The sequence below is a fragment of the Ictidomys tridecemlineatus genome, chromosome 5 (assembly GCF_052094955.1).
Source record: "Ictidomys tridecemlineatus isolate mIctTri1 chromosome 5, mIctTri1.hap1, whole genome shotgun sequence".
Lineage (NCBI taxonomy): Eukaryota > Metazoa > Chordata > Mammalia > Rodentia > Sciuridae > Ictidomys > Ictidomys tridecemlineatus.
Window position 1 is genome coordinate 141,924,097 of NC_135481.1, and position 12,527 is coordinate 141,936,623.

General features: G+C 32.6%; 1 protein-coding gene across 5 annotated transcripts in view; it reads left to right on the forward strand.

Moving 5' to 3' along the window:
- The window catches only part of Chd2 (chromodomain helicase DNA binding protein 2), a 127,065-nt gene that overhangs the window by 51,305 nt on the left and 63,233 nt on the right, over nt 1-12,527 (forward strand). For all 5 annotated transcript variants that reach the window (XM_005320109.4, XM_040274486.2, XM_078051220.1 and 2 more), the window contains 2 exons: nt 1,249-1,338; nt 2,068-2,258. In XM_005320109.4, the coding sequence (XP_005320166.1) occupies nt 1,249-1,338; nt 2,068-2,258 (281 nt within the window). The remainder of the gene's footprint in view (nt 1-1,248; nt 1,339-2,067; nt 2,259-12,527) is intronic.

Sequence of the window (12,527 nt, forward strand, 5' to 3'; positions counted from 1 at the left end):
TTGGGTGTCATGAATTTAGAACACAGTGGCAGATTTGTTTTTGCCCAGCAGATCTTTCCTTCATAATAGCTAACTTTTAAAAAAGCATGTGCAAGGCCTTTTGTGGGTTTTATGTATATTACCTGTAACCTTTGTGATAGTCTTTCCAACTGACTCAAGAAACATTAACCCAGAGAAGACTTGTTCTTAGACCAGCTAGAATATGGCAGAATTGGAGATGGGACACAGAAGATCTGGTCCCAGAACTTTCGTCTTTTACTACTGTATGTAAACTTGTTTTGGGGGAGATCCCTTATAGTAAGAGCAAGCCATTAGGAATCCTCAAACATTTTAGATGTGTGCTATAATCACATAGTCATGCTTTCAAATTTATATTTATTAAATACTTTGATTAAAATTGCCTAACTTATAAACCCTAGCAGATTTCATTGGGTTGATTTGGACTAAAAATATAGTAGTTGTTAGCTTTGTTAAATTATTTGTTAACTATTAAAAGAGAAAAAGAACGTTGTGCAAAACAGCTTTAAACACTGTTTCTAAGGATGAAGGTAAACAAAGAAAGTGAACTGAAAGATTGATGAGTTAGTGAAGTGTTCTTTGATCTTTTTTTCTGTTTGGTGGTGATCCTCCTGCAAGCACTCATTGTCCAGATTGCTGGTTTCCAACTTGACAAACTGTAGGAACTTAATCTTTAGTCATTGTGTTTGCTGAATGGTCATACTTCTGTGCAGATATGTTAGTTTTTGTATTCCTTTACATTGACATTATTTCCTATTCATGATAAATTATATTTTCATCCTGTAAGCCTCCCTTTTCTTTTTCTTGGGGTACACATATCTCTATTTTATGATAAAATTAAATTTTTATAGAGCTAGAAGTTAGAATTTGTTGTACTTCTTAAAGTATTGCCCTACACAAAGAATAACTAAATGGCTTTTCTTTTAAAAAATTTTAGGGATCTGGGAACTATCTATTGCTGATGAATTAAATGAATTTTCTTTGACAAATATGTCTTAGTCAGTTTATTTAAATTCTGACAATAAAGTTTTTACTGCTTAGTGATCCATGTTTTAATTTTCTTACTGTTTATACTTTGGTTTCTTAATTCAGAATGTATTGGCTATTTACTAAATTCTGATTAGATTTGTTTTTTTATTTGACATGTTTCTATTGCATCTGTCATATGACTTGTATGATTTAAAAAGGTAGAAGCAGAAATTGTGTCTTAATTGCCATTTTTTCTTATAGATACGGGAATATGAATGGATTCATTCTCAAACCAAAAGGCTCAAGTTCAATGCACTTATAACAACATATGAGATCCTTTTAAAAGATAAGGTGTGTAATTGATACTTAAGCTAAATCTTGTTTAGTTTGACTTGTCCAAATACTAGTGCCTTTAAACTCCCATTTGTCATGTTATTTTTTGTGCTGCCAAATGAAAAAAACTTTCTCAAAGAATATTAAGGTTATAAATAGAAAGCAGAACCTTTAAGTTGAAGGGGAATTTAGGTTGCTATTTTGAGTATTTCCCATCATATCATTGTTGGAAGTATTTTTCTAGAAATGTCTGAGAAAAATTAAGCTCTTAAAATATCTCCTGTCTATATTACTGAGAGGTTTATATGTTAATAGTAAGTACAAATAAATTCAATCCGGTGACTTCTGTGCTTCAAAATTGGGAAGGTAATTAATTAGGCAAGAAAACAATCTTTATTAAAAAAATGCAAAATCATGGTTTTTATTTTATTTTTGCTCAGCATACCAATTTTTTTTTTTGTGAGGGGGGACATGCAGTAATAGTACCTGCTGTAAGAGATCCACCTTTACTTTTTAGCTGATATACTCTTTTGAGTAGGTACCAATCTGGAAACTAAGCGAATAAATGGAAGAGGCCTAAATCAGTGAAGAATAAATGTGTCTGAGAGTCCTATTATTAAGACTGAAGAATAAATGTGTCTAGGTACACCTTTGTGATGGTATTTGTACAGAGATGATTAACACTTTGAAAGCACTTTTGGGTTCCTTTCTGACTTGGTGGCTCGTTGTGTTTTGTTTCTACTTTAGACTGTGCTGGGCAGTATTAACTGGGCCTTTCTGGGAGTGGATGAAGCCCATCGGTTGAAGAATGATGACTCTTTATTATATAAAACTCTGATTGATTTCAAGTCCAACCATAGGCTCCTGATTACGGGAACCCCTCTTCAGAATTCCCTCAAGGAGCTCTGGTCCTTGCTGCACTTTATTATGCCGGAGAAGTAAGCTCCTTCCTGTGTATTTCAAAAGATGCTAGAATGTCTGAAATGCCAATGCTTTTTAACATTCTTAATAGGCTTTAGGGGTATAGTTTTGGGGAAAGCAAAGCATTAAACTGAGGCAGGAGTTTTTATTATAAAAATCTTTATAAGTGATAGAAGGCTGAAGCATGGTGGTGCATGCCTGTAATCCCAGGGATTAAGGCTGAGGCAGGAGAATTGCAAGTTCAAGTCCAGCTTCTGCAACGTAGACCCTGTTGCTAAAATAAGTAGATAAAAAAGTAAACAAGTAATCAATCAATCAGTAAATCAGACTGGGATTGTAGCTCATTGGTAGAGTGCCTCTGGATTCAATCCCAACCCTGCCCAAAAGCAGTAGAGGACATAGAAATTAGTTTGTCAAAGAAGAAAGCATATTGTCTACTAAAAGGTCAAATTAAAGCATTTGGGAAATAATTGTTAGATAGGTAACAATCAGACCTTCTTAATATTGTTATAAGATAGTAGCATAGAAATCAAGTATATAATGTACAGAATCTGACAAGCATTACAACAGATTTTGAATTTAAATCTTTTTATTTTTCTTGTGGTACTGGGGATTGAATCCAGGGCCTTGCTTATGCAAAGCAAGCAGTCTACCACTGAGCTTCATCCCCAGGCCTTTTATTTTTTTTATTCTGAGCGTGTTTTAAGTTTCCCAGACTGGCCTCCAGCTTATGTTCCTTCTATGTCAGACTCCTGTGTAGCTGAAATTACAGGTGTACACTTTCATTCCTGCTTAAATCTAAATCATTGATAATAGACATTAACTTTAGGTCATATTCAATTATTATTAAAGAATTGTGGAATGTCCCTATTGGAAAATTTTTTATAGGAGAGGTATGCACATTTTATAAAACGTAACTAATGGTGGTATTAAGTGATACTTAGAATGAAATCTAAACTTATTACTCTAATTTTGGAGACTTCTACTCAATTTGGCCACGTGACAGTACTCTGACTCATACTTGTTCCATTCCTCATTATGCTTCAGCTAGTATAGCCATCTTCTGTCCTTTAAACATGCCAAGCAATTATTCTTTTGTCTTGTCTAGAGTGCTGTTTTTCCTTTACATGCAGCCACCTTAATATTTTTGCCTCATTTTTTATAACTGCCTTCTTTCAGAGCTCTTCTTCAACTACCTGACTTCAAGTACCCTGTAAGGCATCTTGTCTTCCCTATCTTGTTTTATTTTCTATATAGCATCTCTTTGTCTCATGTCATTAAAATATGCATGCAAAAATACTAGGGATCCTGTTTGCCTGTATTCATTGCTGGTGTAAACTGTCCAAAATAGTACCAGAAGGCAGTCAACAGTTAATACATGTGCTTTTGAAAAGTAAATGCTCCACATATATATTTTAACTCAGAAAAGATTTGAATGTCTACTGTGTGCCATTCACTGAGCAAGGCATTTGAACTACCTAATGAAAATCATCAAAATGATCCCTTTTCCTACGTGTCATTTACTTTAATTTTAAATCAGAAATTTCATTGAGATATAATTTTAATACCATATAGTGAGTATAGTGTTGTATTCAATATTTAGAGTTGTCTCTCAGCTTAATTGAGGGTTAGAGCATTCATAAAAGTTCATAAAAGTTTCTTCTTTCCTAAGTTTATCTTACAGATAAACTTTTGTCTCTAGAGAGAAACCTTTTATTGAGGTTTCATGTATGTGGAATCCTATCATGTAGTCTTTCTTTCTCTTTTTCTCTCTTCCTTTTTTATTTAAACATGACAATACATTGTATTTTGTCATCATACATACATGGAGTATAATTATCCATTCTTGTGGTTTTACATGGTGTGTAGTTATACTGGTCATGTATTTACTGTATGAACATAGAAAAGTTATGTCTGATTCATTCTACCCCTGTCTTTCCCATTCTTATTCTCCCCTGTCCAATTCGGTGAACCTCCACTCCACCCTACCTGCCTATTCTGAGTCAGCATCTGTATATCAGAGAGAATATTCAGCCTTTTTTTGGGGGGGTTGACTTATTTCATTTGACATTGAGAGTCTCTAGTTCCATCCATTTACTGGAAAATGCTACTAATATGTAGTCTTTTTGTTTTTGTACTTCTGTCATTTTCATGTCATTCTGAAATTCATTCATGTCCTAGTTTTTCTCTTTAATTGGGTAATAATTTTTCATCATAGGCATATTCAATCACCAGTTGGTGGGATATTTTGGATATTTTTTTCTTTGTGTGGACTTGTGTTTTTTCCTCCTTTGTTAGAAACTTTTGAGTAGAATTGCTGGGTTGCTTGAAAAGTTTCCATTAACTTTTTATTTCTTAAACCTTTTTATTATTTTTATATGGTGCTGATGATTGAACCCAGTGCCTCACATATGCTAGGCAAGTACTCTATCACTGAGCCACAACCCCAGCCCCTCCATTAACTTTTTAGAAGGTACCATGTTATTTTCCAGTGACTATACTATTCTAATTTCTACCAGATATGTTTGAATGTTTTAGTTTCTCTCTATTTTCAACAGTGCTTAGGTTATTTTCAGTCTTTTATTCTAGACATTCTGGTGATTTTGCATCTTGTTGTTTTGACTTAAATTTCAAAATGACTAATAATGTTGGACTTTTTTTGTTGTTGTTAGCTATTCATGTATCTTTAGAAAAAAGTCTAATCAAATTGTTTGCTATTTCTAAAAAATTGGATTATTTTATTATGAATTAAAGTGTTTCTTTTAAAAATTCTGTATAACTTATCAATGCATGATTTGCATCTAAGACAGATTTGTCTGATGAAAGATCACAGTCTCTTTCTAGACATTTTAATTCTCATGTTATGTCCCATTTTGGATTACTTTTTGTTTACAGTGTGAAGTTTTTTTTTTTGCAGAGGAATCTGGAAAAATCTTCTAATATTGGTTGTTGTAAAGAATTTTTTTTTCTCTATAAGTTTCTTTGTTTTTGTTGAAAATTAGTTGAGACTATAGTAATAATTTATTTCTGTTTTATTAATAACATATTTCTGCTCTTGGCCAATATCATATTGATTAGTTTAGCTTTATGCTACTTCTTAAAATGGAGAAATATGAGTTTGAGTTTCACTTTTTTTTCCCCAAATTACTTTGGCACTCTTTAGGATCTGTTTGTTAATAACTTGCTGGAATTTTAGTGTGCATTATGTTGAATCTTATATCAGTTGAGTAGAATTATTAATAATATTGAGTTTTCTAATCCATGATCACAGGAAGGGGGAAGCTTTTCTTAATTTACTTAGATGTTCTATAATTTTTCTTGATAGCTTTTAGTACTTTTCAGTGTACAAGTCTTACGCTTTTGTTAAATTTATTCCTTCTTAATGTTGATTGCATTTTAGGTGTAATTGTTTTCTTAATGTTATTCTGATTCTATTTGAGGATAGAATTATAGTTAAAAGTTTGTATATTGATCTTGGATTTTTTAAACTTTGTAACTATTTCCATTAGGTTTTGTTTATTTATTCATTTAGTCTTTGGTTATTTTTATGTGTATTTTCAGGATATCTTCATTGTTACTCTTTTCTAATGTGGATGTTTCTTTTTTTTTTGATACTGGGAATTGAACCTAATGGTGCTTTACCACTGAGCTACACCCCCAGTCTTTCTTACTTACTTAAAATCCCGGGGCGCTTAACCACTGGGTCACATTATTAGCCCCTTTTCTAAAAATTTTTGAGACAGGATCTCAGTAATTAGAGCCTCACTAAGATGGTAAGGCTGGCGTTGAACCTGAGATCCTCCTGCTTCAGCCTTCTAAGTCACTGGGATTAGAGGTGCATCACCGTGGCCACTATTTGGGTGATTTTTAAATCTTGTTTTACCTTAATGTACTGGCTAAAACCCTCCATTTTGAGTAGAATTGGTGTTTATCTGTAGCAGGAGGTTAGCTATAGATATTTTGCAGGTACTTTTTATCAGGTTGAGTAAGTACTCAGAGTTTTTGAGAAGTTTGATACTGTATGTTGGGTTTTGTCAAATGCCCTTGTGTATGTTTTTGTCTACTGAGATACCAATGTGATCTAATTTTTTTCTCTATTCTTCCTATATGGCAGAATATGTTAGTTACTCTTTATACATTATACTGACTTTCTAGCATAAATCTGACTTGATATTTAATATGTGTTCTAGTATTCAGTGTATTAACACATTGTTAAAGATTTTATCTGATTTTGAATTGTGTATGTTTTTTTTTTTTTTTTGGTGTGTTTGTGTGTAGGGGTGGGAGAGAGAGAGAAACAGACAAATGGACATACATACAGATAGAAGTAAGAGAAAGAGATCTTTTAGTATCAGGATCATAGAATGAATTTGGAAGTGTTGCATTCTTCTCTATTTTCTAAAGAGAGTTTTTTAAGTTTGATGTTATTCTTTAAATATTTGGTAGGATTTACCAGTCTAGCCATTTGGACTTCTTTGTGAGAAAATCTTTAATGACTTATTTTCTAGCTATATTCTTACTTATGTTTTCTGTATCTTCTTGATTCAATTTTTCTTTCTAGGAGTTTGATCTTTTTACTTAACTTCCTATTTTGTTGGCATATTTATAAATAAATATGTTTATGCCAACAAATTTTATTTGTTGGCATAAAGTTATAGTATTCTGTTATAATCCTTTTAATTTTTGAAGATCAGTGAGCAAAATTTTTAATTTTGTTAATTTCTGGAATTTCTTAGTCATTTTTAGCTGAGGATTAAATAATTTTGTTGATGTTTTCAAAGAACCAATCTTTGGCTTCATTTGTATTTTAAAAAATTATTATTATTTTTTCTATTTCATCTGATTATTCCCTTCCTTTGCTTGTTTTTTTACTTTATTTTTTTCTCTTAAGGTGCAGCTTGATTATTGATTTAAGATCTTTTCCACAATTAGGTTTAAGTGTACTCTCTTCAGTGCTTTAGCTGTATCCCAATAAATGTTATCTTGTTTTTAGTTTTTATTCAGTGTCATCTATTTGTGATTTTAAAAAAATATTTTTAGTTGTAAATGGACACAATAGCTTTATTTGCATATTTATGTAGTACTGAGACTCGAACCCAGTGACTCACATGTGCTATGCAAGTGGTCTACCACCAAGCCACAATCCCAGCCCTATTTTTGATTTCTTTGATGTATTTTTTAAAAGAGTTCTTTTTAAAAGATTGTTGTTTCCAAATATTTAGTTATGGACTTTCCAAATGGCTTATAGTTAACGTTGTCTTTGGTCAGAGACAGTGCTTTAAATGAATTTATTATGACTTGTTATATGTTTTATGAATTTATATATGTTTATATATAAGAAACAAGTAAAACATAAAACACACACGTACACTCATGTTTATGTATTGTCTAATATGTTTTCTATCCTGGAGAATTCTCCACATCTACTTGAAAAGATAATGCACTTTACTTTTTTTGTGTTGAATGTTTTATAAATATCCATTAAGATAACTTTGTTAATAGCGTTATTCAGGTTTTTATCTTTCCTATCTGGTTACCGAGAGTGAAATGTTTAAACCACAGTTGTTGAATTGTTGATTTCTTTCCGTTGTCCTTCATGCATTTTGGTATTCTGTGTTAGGCATATGTATGTATATATGTATGTATTACATAAATGTACACTCACACACATATATAAGTATGTATGTAGTGGTTATTGTGTCCTGTATGTTGCATTTTTAGTATTATGAGATGTTCCGTGCTGTGTTTTTAAAAATATATTATTTTAATTTTATTTTTATGTCGTGCTGAGTATTGAACCCAGGGCTTACATGTGCTAGGCAGGTGCTCTACCACTGAGCCACAATCCCAGCCCCCATGTTACTTTTAGAAATATTTCTTATTCCTTAAGTCTTTTTTTTTTTTTTAGTTGCTAGACATTTATTTATTTATACATGGTGCTGAGAATCGAACCCAGTGCCTCACACATTCCAGGCAAGTGTGCTACCACTGAGCCCCAACCCCAATCCTCCTTAACTCTATTGTGTGATTTTTATTATAGCATCTCAGCTCTCTCCTGGTTAATATTATACCATTGTCCATCATTTAACTGTCAACCTATTTCTTTCTTTGAATCTAAATGTCTCTCTTGTTGATGACATATAGTTGGATATACTCTTTTATCTAGACTAATAGTTTTTGTCTTTTGATTGGTTGTATCTATTTTTGTTACTTGTTTCCCATATGTCTTATATCTCTTTTGTTTTTGTTTCTTCTTTACTGCCTTTTGTTTCAGTTTTTTTTTAAGGGTGCAATTTAATTAATACCTGTTTGGCAATATTTTTCACTTTAAAATTATTTTCTTATTGATTTCCCTAGGGATTATGCAACTGAATTTGTCAGTCTTCTTCAGGTTAATCCTGACTTAATTTTGTTAAAAATATAACATTTTTGTTCTATTTCAATTCCAGTTTTACTCCTCATGTTATAAATCAAAGAATACAGTGATATTATCATTGTTTTATACAGGTTTGTCTTTTAAGGAAACTTAAAAAGAATACATTTATATTACCTTTCATGTATTTTATCATTTCCAGTGACTTATTCCTGTCGATTAAGATTGCCACTGAGACTTCCTTTAGTATTTCTTATAAGGTGGGCATGTTAGCAACAAATTTATCGTCCTTGCCTATTCTTTCTTGACCTTTTTTTTTGGTGAAGACTTGTTTAAGACTCTTGAGAAGTAGAGAAACTTCACCATCTAGCTGTGCTGCCTTCACTACTACTGTTGATAGGATAAGCCTAAAGTGAACCCCACCCCCACCTGGAAATAGAATAGAAAGTGAATCTTCGCATGTTTTGGGCAGGATAATTTTTTTCATGGGGGTTGTCATTTGCATTGTATGATGTTAAGCAGTACCCCTGGCTTCTACACACTATATGCCAGTAGTAATTCCTCCTTGGTATAATGATAGCCAAAAACATCTCCAGACTGGGGGTGGAGGGGGTACTTGCCACCAGTTGAGAACTGCTATGGTTGAAGGGTTCCTGATGATGTCTTCCAGGCTGTCCTATCATATTGTGTCCTACCTACCCCTTCTTTTTTTCGGGGTGGGCATTTCGTGTACTAAGGATTGAAACCAGGGGCACTTAATCACTGAGCCACATCCCACATCCTTTTTATTTTTTTATTTTGAGACAGGATGTTGCTGAGTTATTTAAGACCTTGCTAAGTTGCTGAGGCAAGCTTTGAATTTCCGATCCTTTGCCTCAGTCTCAAGCTCAGTCTCTTGAGCTCTTTGAATTATAGGTGCACACCACCATGCCTAGCATGCACCACCATGCCTGGCCCTGCCCCTTTTTATCACTATTCTTTTGTCTGTCCTGTTTGCTTGTCACCTGGATGCTTTTTTTTTCCTCCCTAGAGCTCTTGAGAGTCAATAGTGGTCACTCTCTCTCTCTTTTTTTTAAATATTTATTTTAGCCGTAGGTGTACACAATAACTTTAATTTTATGTGGTGCTGAGGATCAAACCCAGTGACTCACACGTGCTAGGTGAGCGCTCTACCATTGAGCCACAACCCAGCCCAGTTGCTTCAGTCTCTTTTTAAAACATTCTGGGGCTAGGGCTGTAGCTCAGTGGCAGAGTACTTGCCTGCCATGCATGAGGCACTGGGTTCAATCCTTAGCACCACATAAAAATAAAAAACAAATAAAATGAAACCATTCTGTCCCATCTACAACTACAAAAAAAAAATTTTTAAAAAAAATTTGCTATATATTCTTTAACAGGTATCCTTCACATAAATTTTTTTAATAAAAGTTTGTTTTTATATAAGATGAAGGTTTAAAAAAAATTCTACAAAGGATTAGAAATAGGAGAGTTTATAAATTATTAGTTTTTAATCTTTCTAAAATGGGTAAGAAATTTTATGCATATTAAACCAATTTTTTATCATTTTTTCATATTGATTTTTTTGATACATGGTACATATTTAGGTCTCTTATTACTAATAAGAATATGATTTTTAGATTATAAAAATATGTCTTATACTATATACCTAATAAGTGGATGGAACAAGGCCAACTCCCTTTGAACTTCAGGCTCTAAGAGGAAAAAGTACTTTCTTCACAATACCATTAAGGCCGCCTGCATAGTAGGAATCATGAGGCACAGTGGTAACATCCATGTTTGGTGTTTTTGTTTTCAAATGTTTATTTTTTTTTTTAGTTTTAGGTAGACACAGTATCTTTATTTTTATATTTTTGTGGTGTTGAGGATTGAGCCCAGTGCTTCATGCATACTAGATGAGCACTATACCACTGAGCCACAACCCCAGCACCCCATGCTTGCTTTTTAGGCGTAGAATGTGGTATGTAGTTTCTAGCAAGGAATACTTACTAGGGTTTACTTTTGTATACCTGACTGCTGACGTGGATCATAAGGATTTGGGCTTCTTTTGTTCCGCATCCATCATATTCCATCCATAATTGGCTATGTTTTTTTGGGGAAAAATCATATGTCCTGCTTTGTAATTAAAGAGGAATTTTGAGTTGATTTTTTTGCTAGATATTTATTATCATTCAGGTAATATGTTCTAGAGTTTTGAGCTGAATCATTTATGAAGTAATGCATTGGAGTTAGGCATACAGTTATTTTTTTTCTGTGGAATAGATCTTTGTTCTTTGAAAATTTTGTTCTCAAAACACTACAGTAACCAATTTTTAAAAAGTGTTCAAGGTCTTGATAATTAAAAAAAAATCATTTCTACTTTTGTGAGAGAAAAGTTGATAGCAGGGATGTCTCTAAAATAATCTCTAGATATGATAGAGAGCCATGAATTCACAGTTATGATCTTATATTTTGGAACATATGATAATTATCATTGCAAAGCAGCAAACTTTCTTAAAGTTTCTTTTTTTTCCCCCCCCTTAAAGGTTCTGATAGTAAATAAGTTTTTGCCTGTGGGCCATACAGTTTATGTCACAATTATTTATCTCTGTTGTTTAGAGGGAAAGCAACTATTGACATTTCACAACTTTTTGGATGATATGTGTATATCCTCAGTATGTGTAGCTAAAAAAATTATATCTCATAACAACTCCTTTACTACAATAAGAATACAGTAGCCATATAAAAATATTTGTTGCCTAAAATAGTAGGAAGTAAATCTTATAATGGTTATGCTTAATTTTTTAGACTACCATAATTAAAATAATAATCATTTAATGAAATTAGCTTTTTGAAATGATCTCCTAGGTATTTAGAAAATGACCTGATAGTAACTATTCTACTGATTTTCAGTCACTTTGTAATTTTGTATGTGATATATTGTGTCCACCACTATGATATTCATTTTACAATAAATGTTCTTATGTTTAAAAATAAAATAACATTGATATTAAAAATTGAGTTTTATTAGTTTTAATTCCTCATTTATTTTATTTTGTTCTTGAAACATTTAACTTAGGTTTATACTCTTATTCGTCTAATAAGTGTTTTGGATTTATGCCACAAGAGAATATTTTGTCTACTTCCCTGAAGATATTTCAGGCTTTGCCAAATGTAGTTAAGGCTGATAATTGGTCTACCTAGCAGTACCTGATGAAGTGCTTGGCTATTTAAGAGTTCAGAAATGACAATGGACTATTGAGACTGTCATGTCGGTATGCTGTCTCTGACTTCTGTCCTCCCAGATGGCATATGCTTTTGAGTTCTATTTAATGTTGGTCACCTGGTTTGGGCTGTCTGACATTTGACTGGTCTCAGCAGAACAGCCCCACTGGTGTCATACAACAGGTGTTAGGACAGTGGTTCAGCTTCCAAGTCTAGCTTCAGTAAATGAACATTGTGCCTTTACCTGTGCAATTCAGTTAATTCATGTAAGTAGAATAGTACAGAACCAAGCTGATTTTTTTCAAGAGCTTCAATGGTGGAGAGATAAAGCACATAATCTTCATGAAATAAATTTTCCTCATTTTTTATTTTTGAAAGTAGTGATAATGTCCCATTCTAGATTTCTGCAACAGATCCTTTAGTAGATTAAGATTTATAAATGAGAAACTTTTATTGGAGCATTTAGGTAGGATTATTATGAGTGCACTATCTGAATTCACTAATGAAATATGTCCCCAAGTTCTGTTAGTATTAAAGGTGGATTATTTACTGATCTTCATGTCTTTTCTATAATCTTGCTCATTATCATTATAATGCATTAACTTTTTAACCTGTATTGTGAAGATTATTGATAAAAGTTATGTAACTTTTACCTTTGAGCTGTAACTTACTATAATAGTATTGCCATTAA